We start from the raw sequence: 22,517 nt of genomic DNA, 5'->3' as shown, positions 1-22,517 counted from the left end.
TCAGTTTTTGCGTGATCAACATGAAGAACATGGACAAAATTTAGAAAGAAACATTGTTCGGCTTTTTGTTATTAAAAGAACTCTTTATTTCAAAAAATTTTAAAACAGGAATCTGAAACCACTTAATAAGTCAAATGTAAAAAAATTTGCACGTATTTTTTATAATTGATAGAGTAAAACAGGGTAGAATTTTTTTACTTTATTCTATTGTCCGAAATGCGATTGTCAGGTATTTGATGCATACCTTAATTCAAAGCGAATAAAGTGTAGGATGTGTTTTTTTCTCAACAAAATTTGGTCGGAAGATAGTGCATCTTATAGATATTTTAGAGAAAGTGGGTTAATATTATTACCCAAGCCTTTTGTGTGATTTCATAATCAAAAATACCTGTTGGAGTTACTTTAAATTACTAACAAAACCGTATGAAAACGTAGCTGTGAATTCCACAGAAAGCATCGTTTTTACTTTTGTTCTTCAGTTACCGTACTTATACTTTAAAGAGAAAATTCCGTTAAAAGTCAAAAAGCAAAAGTTAGATTTTTTGCAAATGATCACATTGTAATCAAGCTGTAGTTAAGCTCTCTTAAAGAAAGCAGAAGCAGAAGTAGAAGAACAAAAAAACAAAGCTGGCCAAAATATGGACTCGCAAGTCAAAATCAATCTAAAACGTATGGTGGTTGCCGGCGAGCTGCAGTAAAAAAAAAAAGCGATAGCCAAAGAGAAAACGTCCAAAACAGATGCAGTGAAAAAAGACTCCGGTGAAAGAGAACGTCAATTTACCAGGTGCTAAAAAAAGCCGCGGTATAGAAAGCTAAAACAGCACCAAAGAAGAAAGTCGCTTTAAAGAATACCAACGCAAATGTGGACGAGAAAAAATCCGTTCTGCTCAATCCTTCATCAAATTGTTATTTTCAAAGCCACACATTTTTCTAAGGAACAAAGTTCAGACATGGAAAATGTTTAAGTTATTTTCTAAACCAACAAAGTTTTTAACAGATTTGTGGCTATGAAAATAGCCGTTTTATTTCAAAGTATACTTTTAAGCTCGTTCTCCCCTGATCCTTCTGGCCAACTAAATGTTTGTAAACATAATGGTGACACGCTTTGCATGGATGGCGTATTAGTTAAACTTCGTAGCACATTGTTTCAATGATATCTTTTTCTCTGGATTCTGCTGTCAGCGGAAAACATTATTGCTTTTAAAACAACAGCTAATACCTCGAATTGGATGAAGCAGTAAAAAGGACGTTGGTATTTGCAGCATCCTCAAGATTCCTAAAGTGGGAGGCACTTGAGGAAACTTGATGATATTGCAAATACAAATGTCGCTCATTTTTGGAAACATGAGGATAATATTTATCTGCATCACAAACCTCCGTTTGCAAACGAGATTTCAAGAACATAACTTTTTTTTACAATAAGAAAAATTATGTTCCTGGATTCTCGTTTACAGTCGGGGGTTTGCGATGTGGATAAATAATATCCTCATGTTTCCAAGGAAGGGCGACATTTGTATTTACAATATCATCAAGTTTCCTAAAGTGCCACCCACTTTAGGAAACATGAGGATATTACAAATACAAATGTCCTTTTTACTGCTTCATCTAAATTGAGGTATAAACAGTTTACAGTAATCAGTAACTTACAAACGAACATGACGTCAAATTGGTTGTTATTAGCTACCGAAAATCGAAAATCTTTTGAGGTCAGATTGATTTAAATATTGTTGTAATTTCCAACAAAAAAATATTAATCACATAAATCATCATATTGATAATCACAATATTTGCTAAAAAGACAATATTAATGACAATAACATTAATAATAGCAGTAATGATATCAATAATAATAATGATAATAATAATAATAATAATAACAATAATAATAATAATAATAATAATAATAATAAAAATAGTAATAATAATAAAAATAACAATAACAATAAAAATAATAATAAAAATAATGAAAATAATAAAAATAATAGTAAGAATAAGAATAACCATATTAATAATAATAATAAAAATAATAGATTTGGTATTGAAAAAAGTTTTTATTTATTTTGGTTATACCATGTATTTAAAATAAAAATTAAAAAAGAAATTTCTCCTCTTTTTTCTATCTTTTTTTAAAGCATGGAAATAATTAAAGTAATAGCTAAAAAATGACGTTATTTTTTTGAAAGCTACTGTATATGATGATATTAAATCATTTCGTACGCACATTTTCTAGGTAAATAATTATAAAAAATATATAATCATTCGTTTTTAAGTAAGCTATCCGTTGAAGAAATGTATTAACATATTTCATTATACACAAATTTAACATTTAACATAAATCGGTTAGAATTATAACCGATATAAAAACTCGGATACAAACTGTCAAAGATGGTTTTCAGTAAAACGAAAAGATTTGTTTGTTGAAACAAATGATTGAATCATCGATTTCATTTTCTTAGTGATTTTTTGCTCTACGCATTTTCAGATGCCAACGGCTGTTGATACAAATTAGGACGTTTTTGGTTACGAACCGGAATGGCTTTTCGAACAGTTTCCGATAATTCTGTATCTATATCGAACAAAAATAATTGAAAACTCAACGGTATCAAAAATTTACCAAAACATAATTCGTGGCGTTTCCCCCTCCCCCCTCTCCCCCTCTCCATTTATTTATCATTTCGTTCATAAAGCACAAACTTTTTATATGCACATCAGATAATTATTACATAATTATCTGATGTACATCGGATAATTATTACATAATTATCTGATGTGCATATAAAAAGTACATATACATTTGTAAATAAAAATATAAAATCCTTCTAACTAATTTCTGCGTAAATAATTTCTTCTTCATGACCAGCTTCAGCAATAACTTCAGCCCTGGAAAGAAAAAATATATATTCTTCCTCGTGAAAACAAAAATATTTTTACCTTATTAAACAATTTTTTCACCTTCTCAGTTTAAGAATTTTGTTTAAACTTTACAGAGTAAAAGAAAGTAATACCAATACTGAATTTTAACACAAAGTCTGTGAAATGTGAAATTTTAACACAAAGTCTGTGAAATGTGAAATTTTAACACAAAGTCTGTGAAATGTGAAATTTTAACACAAAGTCTGTGAAATGTGAAATTTTAACACAAAGTCTGTGAAATGTGAAATGTTGATCAACTTTTAAAGACGTACCTCAAAAGTTTGTATATTAGTAAGACTTGTTAAATACTTTGAGAAGATATATTTAGACTTCTAGTTGATGTTTAAATAACTAAGTTACTTTTCGATAAGAACCTTTTTATTAGGAGTTCAAGGAAAAGTTCATCTTATTTCTTAATTTGTGAATGTAATTTGAATATTATCCTATTCATCATATGAAAAAGACTGGAATTTGTATTGAATGTAAATTTGTGTTCTGTTCAGGGACAAATCTGAAATTACATTACATTGAATGATTTTGATGGAATTCAAATCATTTTAGTTGAGTTTAAAACATTTTATCTTACTTGTTAACATGTTTTCAGATTGCATTTTATACTTACTTTTGATACTTAAGAAATTCCTAAGAAACTCTTAGGAAACTTTTAGTATTAGAGTCATAAAAAAAATACCCTTAAAATAAGAATTTTTCTAGTGCTAGCTTTCTGGTATCAGAAATTCATATTCATTTTCCTTGATCAACTCTAGTTTTTTCGTTATGCGAAATTCCTTTTTTTCTCTGTTGATGGCAAAACCTAATGGTGTCTATAAGGATGATATACATGTGTTTGGATACAAAAAGTGTTTACAAACTTTATACATAATTGCAATGAAACACTCCATAGGCATAAAAGATATTTAATGTAATATAAAATGTATTTAAATATCATAGATTAGACCTATGTATATATTTTTTTAATGTGATCCATGTAAGGATTAAAAGAAATGTGAAATAGAAAAGGAGATAAGGCTTAATAATAGAAATAAACAAAATGCATATTAAAAACATTCTGGCTTGCTGTCATATACCCATACTACTATCCTTTGACACACAACCAGTTTAGGCACTTTTTGAAAGCATTAGGTAAATTGAATAATTGTTTTTAGTAAACTTGCAAAGCATTTTTAGTTTTAAGCAATCAGATTGGAAAATTACTTAAAGGTGCCAATATTTGTCCAATAAGGAACAGTAGCAGCATAACAAACAACAGCAGCAGCATAACAAACAACAGCAGCAGAATAACAAACAACAGCAGCAGCATAACAAACAACAGCAGCAACAGCATAACAAACCAGAGCAGCAGAATAACCAACAACAGCAGCAGCATAACAAACAGCAGCAGCAGAATGGTCTTCATTTAAAGAGACAGTAAAAAACATTGCGGGTGCGGCTGATAAATATGAAAAACTTGTGAGAAACATGCTTGAAATTTTATCCTTGGAACATAAGCATCAAAGTAGGCTTCCTCCGCAATCGCCTTGTTTATCACTAACAAGCTGATTTTTCCTTACTACATGATTTTTTATCCTATTGCATAAAAAAATAATTACAGATATTTCTGAGTAGTTTTTCACCCTGTTGGTAGCAGTGTTTTGGTCATAAGGCCAATTAACACCTAAACAAGGGTATTCTATAAAATGAAAGTTACAGCTAAAATAAAAAAGAGATGCTATTTTTAGATTCAACATTCTCAAATTATCAAGAAACAGTTCTATTTTTCTTGGCACCAAGACAACAAAAAATTTTTTTAGGTCTTAGTTAATGATGTCTTCAACAAAACTGATTATCAAATCTCTGAAGTTTCAGAGACACAATATTACTTTGTGAATCACCTTAATTCAAGTCTCATAGAAATCAACCTCACAATAAAAGTTACTCACCAAGGATTGCAAACAGCACTGTGTCCCCAAGCTATGTAGGACGCGTGCTCATCTCGCGCTGGAGAACAAGTTGCCACATATAGCTAAACAAGAAATGTTTGATTGAAATATTAAAACTTGAATAAGAAACAATTCAAAAAGATGAAAAATTCACTAAATTTTTAACTTATAAAAATATTCCATAAACTTTTACATGGTTGTCTATAGCTCTAGAAAAATACTAGAAAATTTTACCTGGTGGTCCAGAGCTCTAAAAAAGAAAAGTAATAAACATACAGTTTTCATGATGAACTTTGTTTTAAACAAAAAATTCAAAGTAGGAAAATTCAAAGTAGAAAATTTCAGATCATGATCTGAACCTTGCTCTTTGAAGAAGCTGAAAATGTTTTGGTCCAGTAGTCATATTAAATGCAGCAGGGTAGAGAAGGAGTTGACACCCTAAAAATGTAACATTTAGATCTTAAAACATTATTTTAAAGTTTTATGTCTGCTGTCCAAAACAATAATAAGAAATGTCAGTTTTTTTAGGAAAACCAAACCAGCATTTCATTAATAAATACATGGCAATTATTTTGATAAATAAAATATTACTTTATCTAAGAAATATTTTTATAAAGAAAATAAAAGACCTTCTTCAGCATATTTTGTAGACATTTCTGGAAATCGAATATCATAACAAATGCCAAGACCGACTTTTAATGAATCTAAATTCAACATAAACTGAAATGTGATTCAAAGTATGATAAAAGTTTTTTTTCTCTCTTTAAATCATACTTTGAATTGAAATGTGATTTAAAGAATAAAATTGAAAAAACTCATGGATTTTTTATGGATTTTTTGTTCTAAATTAAAAATAAAAGCACAAAACCAAAATTGCAAATAAAAGTCAAAAGAACTACATTAATGAACTTTATTATTAATCAGTACCTAGTTATGATTTTTTATCAAAAGATCAAAGTTTTTTGTTCTGAATTAAAATAGAACATGATCAAAATTGCAAAAGATACTTAAGACTTGCGGTCAGGTTGATGAAAAATCAAAAGAAATTCTATTTTAAACCAGCACATAAATAATACTTTCATAAAATTTTTCTTTCTCTTCAGGTGTAAAAAAATGTTATCATTTAAATTTACCAACATTAAATGTTGTTAACTTCGTTCCAGGACTTAAAACTTCTGACTCTTTAAATTTGATCCCACCAGGGATATCAACATCAAACAAATGCACCTACGAAAATAAATCTATATATATATATATATATATATATATATATATATATATATATATATATATATATATATATATATATATATATGTAAGATTGAAATAAAAATTATAAAGCCTTAGCTAATTACAAAAAAACATAGTGAATTATTTTGGATAAGAAGTTTTCAAGTTCAGCCTACAAAACAAGCGGGTGAAAGTTTTTCCTTGCAGATATAAATAAATGATTATTTATATGTGAGGTGCTATAGGTAAAACATTTATCAAAATTAGTCAATAAATGTTTTGGATATAAAACCCTACAGAAAATCTACTTCTGATGTTCCTTTAATTCACCTTTAATTCACCAAGATTCCATTTTATTATTTTTGCAACAACTTTTGTGTTGCACAAAAGGTTTAGAGAAGTTTTAACAGAGCTGAAATCCTGACATGTTAAAGTTTTTGCACCAATGAATGAATAGCTCTTATAATGTAATTTCGTGCATATATTTTAAGTTTCTGTTGCAAATAAATTTCATTATACTTAGTTATAACATTAAAAACATTTATAACATGGATTTTGAAAGTAATTGAAATAAGTTATAGCTTATATATAAGTTTTTTTATAATTTTATAAGCTATTGCTGATTTTACTTCTTAAAATCATTTGGCTTTAAATATATATAAAAAATCAAACCAAAGAAGTAAAAAAAGCTGTTCAGGGCTGAAATCCTGACAAAACTGATTCCCTGACAATGACTTTTAAAAAAAACCAATCATTATTTTTTTTGGATTAAGAAATTTATTTTTCTATTCTCATAATAGCATTTTGTAAGTGTAAAAATGGACTGCTAATGGACTGATTGTAACAACTTTTAACACAGAGCACTATAAAAGAATTTTCTTGAATTAACTTTCATTTTAATACTTTATCAAATAGAAGATATTGATAATGTATTGGAAATAAATGGTAATCACAATTTTTGGTGATATTGTGTTAAATATGTAGAAAATGTCATTGAAGGGTAATAAATATAAATATAATTTAAATGCTGCACCATTATATTTTTAAACAAGTTGTTGTTGACATAAATTTCTCTTTAATGTGAATGAAAAAAAAAATTGCGGAAATATTTTTTATTATTGTTGTATTAATAAACTTTTACCAAAATATTTATATTAAACAGATTCATTAATAATGACAAATAGTTAACCTTCCGATGTTTTGCAATAAAATCTCCACTGGGTCCATATACCAATGATGTATTGTACAATTTGCCATCTTCTTTTTCTGGTATTGAACCTCCACATAAATATATTGAAAGATCTTTGGCAACAGAAGACATCATTTGACTAGTTTCTCCAGGAACTATTTCTGCATAAGACGAAAAATACTGAATTCCATAAGGAGAGTTGAAACATTCCTAAAAGAGAAAAACTCTAAAAATGATAATCATTTTTTAAAAAATAAATTGGTAACCATTTTTTAAAAAAATGATTACAAATTTATGTCTTTAAGATTGTAACGGATCTTCTTTTTACAATTTAACTTTTGAGTTAAAATGTTCTTGTATTGATAAAGAAGTTTTACCGGAAGACAAACTAGTTGAGCATTGTGTGATGCTGCCTGTTTTATGAGTTCTCGAGCATGAGCAATATTCTTTGCTTTGTCAGCTCCTACTTTCATCTGAATTAATGCCAACTTCATTACTAAAAATAAATCCTAACTTCATTATAAAAATTTTTAGGAATTGATTATGCCTTAGAAATTTTAATGAAATTTTGAACTCTTGTTCTGAATATGATAGTCAAAAGATTTTTTTGCATGCTTCATATTTTTTTCAATGAGCATATAGCCAAAGTTTATTTAGATCATTTTTACAATATTAACAAACAGTTATTTATTAATGGAATCCTATAGAAAAAGTGTTGATTTGACCATCAAAATGTTAGAATGAAAACTTTTTATTTGAACACAAACAAAAAGTATTCATCCAATTATTTTGTAGTTTGAGTTTCAAACTATGAAGATGAAAGTAAAAGACCAAATAACGACTTCAATTTTGAGTAAGATAACTTGAAATAACAGCTACTTCACTTTTATTATTATAAATTTGTATTACTAGAAATAATTTTTATTCTACTTTTAACTGTTCCCAGTTTTAAACATCTTTTATTTTATAGAACTAAATCCATGAATCTTCAATTATCATAAAATCAGTAAAAAATTTACATTAAAAAAGTTAAAGTATTACTAATGGAATACCAAAAATTAATTTTAACAAAAATAAATTTACTTTTTTTAACATCTGTATTTATTTTAACAAAATAGAATATTATGATTAACTCTACAAGTGTTACTTTCTCCCACTATAAATTATTTACTTTAAATAATGTTCTTTCTTATAGTTTCTGCTGGCAAACCATAAATTATTCTACAATAATCTTGTATTTACATATGCAGCAGTTTTCTTTTTAATAAAAAAGAGCTTACGTAAAGCAAAACGTAGAATAAAGTTAGAAAGCTCTATAATTATATTTAAGAGAAAATTGCATCAAATCATTTCTTTTTACTTTATGACTTTTTTTTGTTGTTGTTGTTGTTGATGTTGTGAAAATATAGAAAATATGGAAGAACCAGAACAGTCAAGAAAAAGGAAATACCTGCGTTTGACTTTAAAATCCTGCAAGTTTATGATGTTTAATAACATAACATTGTCTGAAATATCAAGTTCCTTACTCTACAAAATGTTTTCTGTTTAATTTGAAGCCAAATGTTTTTCTGACACATACTGTCACATTTTTTGTTTTGCTTAGCTTACTTGCTTGTAGAAAGTTTTAACTATTTTTAAGTGTAAGATCACTATCAAATGATTTCAATAAAAAAAATAAAATTCTTAGTGAAATTCTTAAATATCTTCAGATGTTTCATGACATTTTGTGGCCAAAAATAAGTCAATCAGAAATTTCTCTCTAAGGTTAATAATGGCATTGTTAACAAAACTTTTGCATAGTTGATTTTGTTGTTCAGGTTTGTCTAATATATTTTGTTAAGTGTCTGAAAAATGTTTAAAGAATATATATAAACACAAATTTTGTTTTCTGTTTTTTTATTTTTGTCATAACCCAAACATGAATGGAAAAAACAATGGCAAACGAAAATGGATATACATTTTGCTGCTAAAGTTAGAGCTAAATTTTTTAAAAAAATTCTAGTTTTATTTTGTTTTCACTTTAATAAATAATTTATCAGGATAATATTAAGTAAATACTGACGTATCATAACTTACTATGAACAGTTTTCATTTTCAGTTATGTTTTGCCGCTGCGACAAGAATTTAAAACGTTAGACGAAACTGATTTTAAGACCAAGTACAATTAGATAATTTAATAAAAAAGTGTCGCATAGAAGGCACATAAACAAGGTGTCAAATTTCCATCCATCACAACCTAGCTGTTTCCCCTAGGTCGTGATAAATGGTAGAAAATGTGGTGTTGATAAAAAAAATTTTTTCAATTTAATATGAACTTCATAATTTATAAAAAATATTTTACAAGTCCAGGGGCATGTCTAGGGGATGTCTGCTACGTCGCTGGACATACCCAAAATATGTATATATACATATTTTTTCACAACTTCAATATTTCGTTAAGTAAATATGATGCGTCGGTAGATAAAAGCAAACAGAGCGAATAATTATAATAAACTAAAGCAATAATTAAGCAAACTATACAAGGTTAACTGTTCGAACGGATGGTAAGAAGTTATTAATCCGGGATAACAGTTAGATTTACGGTTTAGTATTTTATTATACGCCAAGTTAGAATTATTTTGTTCTATCTCCAAGTTTAAATGTTGGGAGAAAGTTTTTGATTTTTTTCTTAAAGTAATAATTATTTAAAAACTTAGTCTTAATTTTTAAAGAAATAATAACTTATGCTTTAAATAGTTTATGTTTAAACAAATTAGAAAAAAACTTGTAAAATAGAGCGCATTTTAGAAGTAATCATTACTTACTAAAATTAATAACTCATTTTCTCCCAACTTTTAAAATAGGAGATAGAATTAAATAATTCTAACCTCGCGCATAGTGCTTGTCAAATCGAGAACGGTCTAAAGTTTATTAAAAAAAAAAAAAAAACGATTTATATATTTAAACGGAGGTTGTTTTAATTTTTGACTTAAACAAATTAATAAGAAACTTGAATGAACATACCTTTTTTTATTAAGTTATAAGGTACTTCATTTTTTAAATATTTTCTTTTGTTAATTTAAAAAAAATAAAAGTAATTATTTCTTAGAGAACAAATTCCGGACTTCCATTTTCAATTACACCCTGAGTAAAGTTTTAGTCAAATTCTATTGATATTTATCATCAGGAGGAGAAGACTGTAATTAACAACAAGCATATATTAAAATATATCAATGGACATCCCCAACTATTTTATACAAAGCTGTGTATCTTTTTAATTACTTGCATTTTAAAAAATATAAAAAGAAAGAAAGGGTTTTAAACATTAAAAATAAAATTTGGACTTCCCTTGGTACATACACCCTGTTTAGTGAGTATTTATTAAACATTTCTTAAACATAAAGTTTAGACAGTTTTTCAACAATTTTTCTTTGCCCAAAAAAATTCCTGTACACGCCCCTGAAGTCCGATGTTGTCTACGGAAAAAAATTAATTTGGGACTGTGGATCTTTAAGAGAATACGAGCAGATACTCATTTTTTTAGCTGGGGAGGTCTGGCATAAATAAAGATAATTTACAACGAAAATAAAGTTCGAAAGTAAAAAAAAATTTATCTATATACGTTAAACGTTATTGTTAAAATGTCTGCAAAACAAATTTTTAGAATTGACAAATAAATAATTTCATGTCAACGTAATAAGAACGTTAAATCTTTCTTCTTTGGTTTTGATGACGTAAGAGGATTTTAACAGTTTGAACAACAGAATGAAGCAGATGATATGGCATTTGAGCTTGATAAAAAAGACTGGTGATATGTCAGAGTGAATGATTAATAGGAAGATATTTAAATCATAATCTTGCACCCCTCGTGAGTCTGCACGGTACTTTAATCAGTCACAGTTTAGTAATAAATATATTTTACATATAAATCATGTTTTATAACACAAACAAGCACCGCTACAGCACTCTAATGTAGAGCTAAAGGTGCAAGTAAAAGTCGTAAAAATAAAGAGTTTTTAAACCGGATTTTTAAAAACATTTTTCAAAATCATTCTTTTTTCATAAACAAGTCTGTTAAAAATATAGTTTAGATGACATCATTATTGTTTTTGAAATATTCCATTTCCAATATGCTAATTACTTCAACAGCGATTGTGCTCGTGAAAACCGTCCACACGTAGGCTATCGATAGCCTACGTGCGGACCCTTTGATTTTTAGTTCAAAGTTTGGTTAAAAACTTTAGACTTCTGATAAGATATATCTTATCAGAAGTCTAAAGTTTCTAGTCCATTTTTCTTCAAAGACTCCGTCAACAGTAAACGATATCTTGCCGTGATGAAAGAACACTTTTTACCAATATTGAGAAAAAACTGGAAAGTACGTTCAGTCATTTTCATTCAAGATGGTGCACCGTCCCACATTTTTAACGGTGTCAAACAATTTCTTAACCACTTTGGTGAAAATCGTGTTATTTGCAGCCATTTCAAACATATCTGGCCTCCTCGTTTCCCAGACCTTAACCATGTAAATTTTGGGTCTGGGGAGAGTTGCCAGAAACACTATATCATTGCAATTGGCCGAAATCTAAAGAAGAGTAAATTAATTGAATTGAGCAAGAACTTGCAAACATTTCACCAGAAAAAGCAGCTTGGAAACAATTGTGAATATTATAAACTACAAAAAATATTCCTAATTTTGTTGTATTTTAGAGATAAAGTTTACTGTAGTTTGATTACTTTTTCTTTTTGCAAGTTGATGTTGAAATTGTGGATTGCTCTTCGAACAGTTGAACAAAAATTTTAATGGTTTCTTTTCTAAAAATTTGTACAAAAATTTGATTGTGAATCAACTTTTTCTACTTTCAATTACACTGGCCTTCGTTTGATAAATAAACTTCTGTTCCTGGGGTTTCTTAGGTGATCCCTTACAAAATTAACCTTCTAAATCCGAATATTTTGTTCATTTTCCTCAATCAAGTCAGGTGTTTGAGATACTGCACATCCATTAGTTTTACAAAAACATCATTTTTGATTGGAGAGAATGCATTTTTACTGAAATCCGAGCTCCAAGTTTTTCGAAGCTTTTTATAAGCTCATTTTCATGTAAGACACATTCCGAGCTCTTTTTATTCACCAGAAAACCGTCGATTACTAAACGCTCGCCATGCATCTAGTTCAATGGCTTCAATTGTGATGTCAAAATTTATGTCCTTTAATTGAGTTCTTATTTGAGGTTTGTCAAATATGCTTAACATCACTGATCTGTAGGAGTTTTCGCAGTAGATACTTAAAAGTCTTCTTTGTTCTGTGATTTTACAAAGCTTTTCATCAGGCCAAGTTTTATATGGAGAAGAGAAAGTAAAACATTTTTGGAGGGACTAAAGATTTATATACACTTCTGCAGCTGCCAATTTAGAATGTCTCTCGAGATGGCCAGTTTTTCAACTTAAAGTGAAGACTATTCGCTCGATTATTCGATAGACACAAAAGCAAGGATATTTTAGGCGGTTCCCTTACATCCCAAGTAAAAGGTACACAACCTGAAATAAAGGATTCATCCATAGATACATTAAATGTAGCTAGTTAAAATGTGAAACTGTTTGAAACTATGTAATTTTTATTTTTTGATATTGAAAATTTCCACCAAGTTAAGGGGGGAAGAGGGAAATTAATATGTATCACATCCTTCTGCTTTTGGTATTTTGAAAAAATATTCCTTGAAACATTTGACTATTTGAGTATAGTGTTCAAAATGACAAAGGCTTTACAGCACATAAGTGTATAATACTTCTGTTTCAACACAAATACTAAGATCTAGTATACTAGTATCTAGTATCAAAAGTTGTCACCCGTGTCTGTAAGCAACTCCTAAAACTTAACTAAAAAAAGCACAAAACTGGACCTCTGAATACTACACCAGACATCCAAGGACTAAAATACAAGGAAAAAAATAGGTATATCATGGAATGAGAAGCAAAAAAAAAAGATGGGAGTTGAAGAAAAATACTGCATCGAGGAGAAAGCAAGTAAGAACAAACTTGATTTTGAATCTTATATAGTATGTTTGTATCATGATGACCTTTATTCGTTCTTTCGCTCTATAGAACCATAGATTTGCTGACAAAAATGCAGATTTGGTGGCATTGCATATTATGGCATTCTGGTATATATAAACTTTTTAATGATAATAACTTAAAAAAAAAGTGAAATGGTTATAACATCTGAAGTTCATTATGAATTCGCATGTTAATATAAAAAATAACTTTTATTTATGCATTGAATTAGTAAAGGGTTTAAGTTAAGAATGCCATCATAGGTACCTTTCCTTTATGTCTTTCTTCCAAATGTCTCGCCTAAATCCTTTTGTGACTCTCCCAAGATACGTAAATAAAGAATAGATAAAAAAGATGTACAAAAAGTTCTAAAATGTAAAGATTTATGATAGGTTATTAAATATAATGAATGTAAATTTAGTTAACCATCATTTTTTTTTAAATAAAAATACTTGTTTCAAAAAAAAAAAAAAGAGATTTCTGATGAAATGATTCTGATGACATCATCTCTTCAGTTATAAAAACTTTAACAGCAAAATTTGGAAGAAAAAAAAAGATTTTTTTGTTGTATACTATTATTATCATATTTTTCTTTTTTTTTTTACAATTAGAATTAAACAAAAGGTGATTCTAAACTCGAGTAGCAGTTATAATAAAATATATAATAGTAGCGACTATTATCTAGTAGTTTTAGCGAAACCAATATTAGGGCTCGAGGATTACGTTAAAACAAATGTTACAATAAAACATATTGTTGTGATCCATGAAGTACAAAATGTCTTTACAAGTTTTTTCAATCCGAAATACCTCAGATAAAGAAAAGTGAGCATTTTTCTAATGGTTGTGCTGGACAATGCAAAAACAAATATAAACTAAATAACCTCTGCATGTATCAAAATGATTTTGGTATGAAGCGCAATAGAGTTTTTCTGCAACTAGCCATGGTAAATTTCCATGTGATGGTGTTAAAGCCACATAAAAAAGAGTCGTATTAAAAATAAGATTTAGAAGCACTTGCTAATTTTAAAATTAGCAAGTGTAATTTTTAAAATTAGCAAGTGCTCCCAAAAAGATTAAGGCAAACGCAGACCTTGTTATTCGAACTCGATAAGAAAAAGATCGGAGGTTCGGTATAGTAAAAAATGCGAATGGTGAAAAGCAGTATATTTAAATAATATTCATGGCTTTGTTCAGTTTTTTAATCAGCAAGAGTTTAGCAACAAATATGCTTTCCTTATAAACCATGTTCTAATCATTAAAACATCTACTAGCACATAAACGATGTTTGATTCAGTTGTAAAACAATATTAAAAATTCTTCTTTTTAAAGTTAGTTTTTTAAAGTTAAATTTTTTAAAACTGATTTTTTTTTAAGTCATGAACAAAAATCAATTTCCTAACGTATAGACAACATAATTGAATTTTTATGAAACTTACGATCTACTATTGGATAATTTCACATCAATAGCTAAAAAAAATCTAAAATGTCATACATTTCAGAATGGCGTAATTTTTAGAATTATTATAGAACTTATCACAAGAAAATCAATAGGAAAGTTTGAATACCCAATTCCAAGTCGCTCTGTAAAAAAACAAAGCTTTCAATATTAAAGTTTACCGAACTACAGTCTTGACCCCAATTGCCGTAAAAGGTAAATTTGTATTTTTATCAATCACTTTACAAATAATTTTACGAATCTTTAAAAATTATTTAAATTGTAAAGGAAGAAATGAAAAACTTTTAGTAATTATACTTAAAAATAAATTTTACTCAGCGCTTCATCAATGTTATAAAGCCAATGTTGATTTGATAAGCAGACAAAAAAAACTTTGCAATTATCACTACATATGTATTTATCTTTAAAAAATCCTGAGATATTAAATTTTATATTGAACGGTAGTCAAAATTCTCGTCTTACTTTAAAAAAATTACGAAGCGTAATTGCCAACATAAAGTTTGTCTTTTTGTTACTGTCTTGAGAAAATTAAATGCCATTAAAATTTTTAAAAGAAATGTTTTTGAATGGTATGTTAATAAAGTTTTGAAAAAGAGTTTAAAAAACGGATTGATTTGATTTTTTAAAGCTTTTAAATGGCACTTGTCATAAATTTGTTTATTGCAGAAAAGCTAATCTTAATTTCTTTGACATTTATGACCACGATGAGAACAAAGAATGCGTTTGGTGTGTACAATGCTAATGATCACATAACATCACTTGCAATGGCCATGAAGCTTAAAAAGCTTTGAAATGTGACACCAATTAATTACAAAAAACAAAAATAGAAAAAACGATTAAAGCATAAGAACAAAAATTATGCAAATGTATGCAATATCAGTGATATAGAACTGAAACATAAAGTGATAAACTTTGATCGAAAAGAATAATTCTTTAAAGAACACCATTTTTAATTCATTTAAGAAAGTTACAAAAAAAAAACTTCTTTTGTGAACAATTGCACTTCGATTATCCTTTAAAATGCGATAAAATATCATAGTTTTTCGTTCAAGAATTATGATTACGTAACAACTGCTTACATCATAACTGTCTCTATCTGTTGCTACAGATCTGTATTTAATATGTAAATTCTGTATATGGAAAACATTTGATTATATGTTGATTTTGTGAATATTTTAAAACCACTCATATATTTTTAAAAATCATCACTTAATATGAAGAGTTTTTATTTTCAATTATATTTTGTCGCTGAAACAATTTTTCAATCTAAGTATAATCTTTGATTTTTAAATATGTGAGTTCGTAATATTATTTTGTTGGATTTTGTCATTAGCTAGAAAACTTTAAAATACATAAGGACACAAAAACAAGTTGTGTCAAACATCTTTTCTTTAACCAAATCTTTAATACCCACCACTACTCAGCCAGATTTGTGACATATCCCAGCAAGCACACAACGTTGAAACAACGTTGAAAAAACGTTGATCGACGTTGATCAACGTTATTTTAACGTTGTTTCAACGCTGTGTGCTTGCTGGGATCATTAAAGGTATGTATGGTCACAGAATAAACAGTTAAATTTCAATTTAAAATAAATGTCATATTTTTGAAAATGAACACCATTCAATATTCTTTACATATTAAATACTGGATTAAGTACGAAGAATGTTGTGAATATTTCTTTTTGTTCAACTGACTGAGGCTGACTAAGGCAGATCAACTCCTACACCATTTTTATAACTTTTTTATATATTCTCATTAAGAAGCAGCGTTATTTATACTAAATCTGACAAAGGTTGGCAATTATCCGTAACTAAAAATACAATAATAATAACCAACTTGTTACCATATATTAATTACTATAATAAAAATATCATCTCATCGCGTGGTTAAATAAACGTTTATGACAAGAATATTATGAATTTTATTTGGAAAGAGTCGTATATTTCGTATCACTAAAAAAAAGTCACTTAATGGCATAAACGAATGCCGTAAATATAAAGAATAATAAGTTGTTACAGACATTTTTGCAAAAATATGTGTAACATTTAATTGTAGAATTGATAGATACTAATTAATTGAATTGGATTTGCTTAAAAAAAGTTTTCACCCAAATTAAGCGTTTATAAATTAATCGTCTCGAGGAGCTCTTGCTTTAAAATAGCCCCAGGCCTCCAAAACTAGAATTGAGTTTAAATGTTTGCAACCGTCTAATTACTGCGAAAAAAGGAAGGATTAATTCTTTTGTTTTAAGAGATTTTAACAGGATACAATCGATTAAGTCAATTAATAAAATGTTAAAATTATTTCAACATCTCAGGTTATCAATTTCAATTGCAAGTACTTTAAAAGTCGAAAATATTAAAACGCGAAATATTTATCGATTGATTGTTACAGGTTTTCATAACTTTTAGGGCAAAGATTGTTCAGGAGAAATTTCAGCATATGATATGTTGAAATTTCTCCTGAATACTGTATGATTTTCCTTCAAAAATGTTTGTTTGGTGTTATTTCCAGCATGCTAATTACTTCAATAGGAATTGTTCATGTGAAAAGCGTCCATAAGAAGGTTATCTTATTAGCAATCTTGGCACTAACGTCGTCCAATATAGAACAAACTTAAACCGATTTTACCAAAGAAGAACAAATGTAAGCCGGTTTTACCAAAAAAGAACACACTTAAAACCGGTTTTATTCCACGATTTTGTAGAATGTTTGTTTAAGAAATCATCTTTTTTTACAAGTTTTACATTCAGATTATAAACTTTGATATTGCTATTTGATTAAGTCGTCTTTAATCTTTCCATTTAATTAAGTCGCATAACTTAATTTGCAAACAATGCATTAGTCGCATGATTCTTTAATGGCTAACGAGATATTAAACGAACTAATGTCAACAATTTAAGAATAAATGACAAACAAGCTGTATCTCAATCCATGGGACTTATTTTATTTTATAATATTTAATTGGAAATTTAACTGTAAAATGATGACACCAATCTCCGCTTTTTTATCCGCTTTCTTATGAAAAGATTGCAGATAGAAACGAGTTTTAGCGGTAAGGAGAAATGGAGATGCTGGAGTATAAATTTAAACGGTACGTAAATTTGCAATTTTCTTCGATTTATGTTGCAAATTGTTGGTAGCTTTATTTTCTGGTTTTATTTCTCAATTTTAACATTTTATTAAACAAGAAAAATAATACAAATATAATTATCAAGTATGTTCTATTTTAAGTTTGTTCTTTAATCTGCTACTTGTAACCACCGAAGTGACTTTCAGAATGAAATGATGTGCTAAAATGCTAACTAGTTTTCATAAATACTCTGTTTTTCTAAGCCAAAATTTTCCCCAATCGCATACTTCTGACCAGGAGGTCATTAGATGGGATAAACAAAGAACTTTTTAGCTTTAATTTTTTGTTAAGCGTTGAATCTTAACGAGCCAAAAAAAAAAGTAATGGCCCAGCGGGCATTTGGACGTTCAGAGACGTCCAGCGGATGCCCAAATTAAACCTAGGACGTCTATTTTAAAAAACATGGAAGCTATATTTATAATGTGTAGATAATCTACAGATATTTTAATCTACTTGATTAAAATATTTCAATTTAGTAGATTAAAATATATTTAGTTAATTAGTTAAATAGAAAAAATTCTAGTTAGATATCTAGTAAACATATACAACTAATATACAATATAATATACAATGTTGTGCAACCAATAAATGAAGAGGAAACCCTCGACTATATAAATTCCACTATCATAGAAGGTAAGAGTGGTGGACCGAACAGCCTTCCAACAAAACTTCTTAAACTGGTGTCAAAAATTCTATACAAAGCACTAAGTATCATCTTAAATAATTCATTTTGCAAAGGAATATTTCCTGATGTCTTCAAGTTGGCCCAAGTTCTTCCAGTCCATAAAAAAGATTCTACGGTTGACTTCACCAACTATCGTCCGTTTATAGTTCACGCAAGCGTATAAAAAAAATGTCCAAAAAAATTTATTTGGACGTCAATAGACAATTAGAAATCAAGACGAAATTCGACTAACTTGGACCTCCATGGACGTCTAATTTGGTCGTAGAAGCCCGAAACAAATTTGTTCGTCTTTGGACATCCTAGGACGTCAAATGCCCTCAGGGGGTTCGGTGTTTAATTCAAGGCGTTTATTGGAAGGAGTATTTTACAACCAATAGAGAAAAAGTTTTTTTTACGGGAGAAACTTTTTCTACAGCAAATTTATGTAATAAAGTTTGAATGATTTGCGATTAAACAAAAAATTAATAACATTGTAAAAAGATGAAGCAACTTGTTACATATTTATTACAAAAATCAAAATATTTTTGCACTTTCAGTTCCAAATAAAAGGCCAAAGGTAACCAAAGGTGGGTCATAAATGCCACTTTGGTAATCAACACTATCTTTCTTGATTTCTCCATTTTTCGCAGACTCCGCAGACATTTGCCATGAATTGCATAAAAAAAGGTCATTGAAAAATCAGAAAAAAGCAAAGATTTAGAGAAAAAATGTAATTGTGGTTTTTTCATATAAATGTGTTTTATTTTATTGCAGTGAAATTGTTATTTCTATTATTCACATGCTTTCATAATCGTATTAAAGACTTTTCCGTATTGAATTTATTGAAAATCACGCTTTACAATTGTAACATCCTAAACTAATTACGTAAGTATACCTCAACAAGTACCTTTGCAAGTTAAAAACACACTTTTATACTTGAAAAAGTTGGAACAAGTTACATGGCTTTAGTAAGCTTTAGCTGGATATGAAAATGAGTGCTCGTTGAAGACAAAACATAACTCAGCTTCAAGAAAAGCATAGTAAACTGAAATGATGATTTAGCGTCGCGAAGCTTTATTTTAAACATTTAAGGACTCATTGAAAACTGCCTTGTAAAATATTCAAAAGAAAATTGAAAGACACCAATTTAAAGGTAAAGTGGATTTTCAACAATGTACTGAGAGCTCCTCCACTTTTTATGAATTTGAGAAGTGGAAATTCTGATTTTGAAAATCCCTTGATTGCAAAATGTAAATTTGAAGATTCAGAACACCCTCCGATTAATTTTTTAAATAGTTTTTTTTTCTATGGAATTTATTGCTAACCAGCTATTAATTTGAACTAAAATATATATTACGCAATCTTGTTGCTCATAGGATGGCTCTTAATGATCAAATCTACACGGAGAATGAGTTTGATGACACTGAAGGTTTTTTCTATTATTTGATATTTTATGTATTTTAACTAGTGATGTAATTTCGACTCTACCAACCATGTCTTTTAGTTGAAAATATACCACGAGACGTTTTTACGACGCTGGCAGACTTGTTGACATACGATTGTGAAAAATATGCTCAAAGTCTTTTGATTGATGATTCATCGATTAAAAAAGTAAAAGATAAATTTCATTCAACAAGAGAACAAACTTTTCAAATACTAAACCGATGGCGTAAAAATAATCCGTTAAAGAAATGGCGAGATATGAAAAACGGATTAATTACTTGCGAGCGAAAAGATTTGGTTAGAAAATGCGAAAGTAGGTTTCCTAAACTTCTTATCTAAAATCCTTTATGTAACTCCATCTTTCTGGATCGAGTTCGCGTTTTTATATGAGAAACTAGATTTTAATTCATAAAGATCGATTTTTAAGTTGAAATTTGAAAATTTAACAAAAATACCGAGTTGGTTTCCCGTGTCAACATTTTTATTTTTCAACACTTATTGTTTAGTTTTCATGGCATTTTGTTTTACATGACTAATAACTTCTCTGTAAAAATAATTCAAATAATTGAAGTTCCCAAGTATTAAAGAAATTCGTTTTAAAAGAGAAAGTTTTTATCATAATATATTTTTCCTCAAAAGAAAAAAAAGATAAATAATGAAAAAAGTAAACACATCCGGAAATAAAATAATTTTTAGCACCTTATAGTTAAATTTTTTTTCTATAAACATTTAATATAATCCTCATTGCTATTAACAAAATGTAATTGCATTTTAGAACTAATGTCGAGACACACAACTTTCGGTGTCCTACCACCGATAAGAACATTCTTTTCACGTGACGATGAGCTCCTTCAAATTCACAAATGCGTTTTCGAAAGAATCGAAACGGGTAAATTATTTACAGTTTTAACTGGAATGTCTGGAATAGGAAAAACTCAGCTCGCTAGAATGTATGCAAAAATATACAACAAATGCTTTCAAAGAGTTGTATGGTTAGACGCTGCGGTAGGCAAAATACAAACCTCTATCATTAATCTTTGTCACGTATTAGGTATAAGTGTAAATGATTCTCAAGGTAATGCATTCGATGTGGAAGTAATTGTTACAAAAGCGCATAACTATTTTGAAAGAGAAAAAACGTTATTCATTTTCGACAATGTGGATGATGAAAGTGTAAAGAACTTTGAAAAATTCGTGTCTACTAAACCCAACGCATTTACATTGGTGACATCGCAATGGAAAACATGGTCCGACAACGTTTATCAAGTGCAAATTAATCCTTTCTCGCAACAAGTTGCACTTCTCTTTATGAAGGAAAGAGTTAAAACAAATGACGAGGAAAAATTAAAAGAAATAACCGAAGCGCTTCGATATCATCCGCTCGCCATAAATCAAGCTATTCTCTATATAAGCAACAACAACATTTCCTTGGAAAAATATTTAGATCTTTTTCGATCATATCCAGTAGAAATGCTGGAGGAAACTTTAGCCACCGAAGCAGAAACAAAGTCTGCAATAACAACAATCAACTTGGTGTTAAATAAAATAGAAACACCGAATGAAAAATCAGTACAAATTTTAAACCATTTGTCATATTGCGATGGTCAAAACATCACTAAGCAATTTATTCGTGATATTTTAAAATACTTAAAATTAAATGACGAGCATTCAATAAATTGCACAATATCGCTTTTAATTAGCTATTCATTGCTAGATAGTTTCGACGGTAACAAGGACAGGTATGTGATGCACGAAATTACACAAGTAGCGTGTAAATCTTATCAAAAACGTAAAAAAATAACAGAAACATGCATCAAAAACATCATCGAAATTCTATACTTGGAGTTGAAGAAGGTAACAGAACACATTGATTATGGAAAGCAGTTCTATAAACATTTTCTTCACATGTTTCGTATTTGTAAACCAAAAATGTGCGAAGCGTTCCATCAACAGAGCGACAACATTCTAAGTTTGTTAACAAGTAAAGGTTTTTTTCAAGAAGCCATACACATACTTGATGCCATTCAAAACTATAACACAATATCTTATGGATCTGAGAATGAAATAACTTTAGCTTCAAAAGATTCCATGGGATTCTGTTTGTATGAAATGGGAAAATATAACGAAGCTTTAGAAATTCATTATCAAATTGATAAAATACAAACCAATATTTTACCAAAGAATCATATATTAACCCAGCAAACATGTCAGCGTTGAATCAACGTTGAAAACCGGTCGCAAAAGATGTTGCGGAAACGTTGACAAAGTAATCGATTTTGCAAAGATATGTAACGTTGTTAAAGACTCGTTGATTAAACGTTGTTGCGTAACGTTGAAAAAATGTTACTAAAAGACATTACAAAAATGTCGCAACTAAACGTTGAAAAAACGTTACTAAAAAAGCGTTGCTTAAACGTTGTTAAAGCACTCGATTTGGTAAGGATTTGTAACGATGATAGTAAAACGTCGATTTAACGTTACTCAAAGACGTCGAGTAAAGGTTGAAATATAACG

General features: G+C 28.7%; 2 protein-coding genes across 4 annotated transcripts in view; one reads left to right on the top strand and one right to left on the bottom strand.

Moving 5' to 3' along the window:
• Positions 1-2,143: 2,143 nt before the first annotated feature.
• Positions 2,144-9,543, bottom strand: LOC149877825 (omega-amidase NIT2-like). 3 transcript variants are annotated; one of them, XM_090073712.1, is made up of 10 exons: positions 9,349-9,543; positions 7,650-7,768; positions 7,273-7,482; positions 5,987-6,080; positions 5,483-5,557; positions 5,213-5,291; positions 5,088-5,103; positions 4,854-4,936; positions 2,825-2,880; positions 2,159-2,566 (listed from the first exon to the last, which is right to left on the bottom strand). In XM_090073712.1, the coding sequence occupies exons 1-10, from the start codon at positions 9,362-9,364 to the stop codon at positions 2,469-2,471; spliced, it is 846 nt and encodes a 281-aa protein (XP_089929838.1). In that variant the 5' UTR covers positions 9,365-9,543; the 3' UTR covers positions 2,159-2,468. The 3 variants fall into 3 exon arrangements, 2 of the variants coding, with proteins under 2 accessions (XP_089929839.1, XP_089929838.1); XM_090073713.1 differs by lacking the exons at positions 7,273-7,482; positions 7,650-7,768; positions 9,349-9,543 and having other exon boundaries at positions 2,144-2,566; positions 5,991-6,070; XR_016447844.1 differs by lacking the exons at positions 2,159-2,566; positions 2,825-2,880; positions 4,854-4,936; positions 5,088-5,103 and having other exon boundaries at positions 5,217-5,291; positions 5,991-6,080; positions 9,349-9,541.
• Positions 9,544-17,628: 8,085 nt separating this feature from the next.
• The window catches only part of LOC149877819 (uncharacterized), a 68,189-nt gene continuing 63,300 nt past the window's right edge, over positions 17,629-22,517 (top strand). Inside the window, exons 1-4 of the mRNA XM_090073609.1 lie at positions 17,629-19,713; positions 19,937-19,989; positions 20,065-20,316; positions 20,779-22,215. Coding sequence (XP_089929735.1) covers positions 19,938-19,989; positions 20,065-20,316; positions 20,779-22,215 — 1,741 coding nt within the window. The 5' untranslated portion in view covers positions 17,629-19,713; position 19,937. The remainder of the gene's footprint in view (positions 19,714-19,936; positions 19,990-20,064; positions 20,317-20,778; positions 22,216-22,517) is intronic.

The sequence above is a fragment of the Hydra viridissima genome, unplaced genomic scaffold (genome assembly GCF_058129835.1).
Source record: "Hydra viridissima isolate aposymbiotic clone 2 unplaced genomic scaffold, HvirCarnegie_v1 scaffold_16, whole genome shotgun sequence".
Classification (NCBI taxonomy): domain Eukaryota; kingdom Metazoa; phylum Cnidaria; class Hydrozoa; order Anthoathecata; family Hydridae; genus Hydra; species Hydra viridissima.
The sequence above is the reverse complement of the archived record's forward strand: the minus strand, read 5'-3'. Positions and strand labels throughout refer to the sequence as shown.

What these genes read in the sequence shown, in the direction of transcription:
- LOC149877825 (XM_090073712.1), bottom strand. An exon ending in CTCAACTAGTTTGTCTTCCG is followed by an intron (nt 7,483 to 7,649) that starts GTAAAACTTCTT and finishes TTTCTCTTTTAG; the next exon opens with GAATGTTTCAACTCTCCTTA. An exon ending in AATTATTTACGCAGAAATTA is followed by an intron (nt 2,567 to 2,824) that starts GTTAGAAGGATT and finishes TGTTCGATATAG; the next exon opens with ATACAGAATTATCGGAAACT.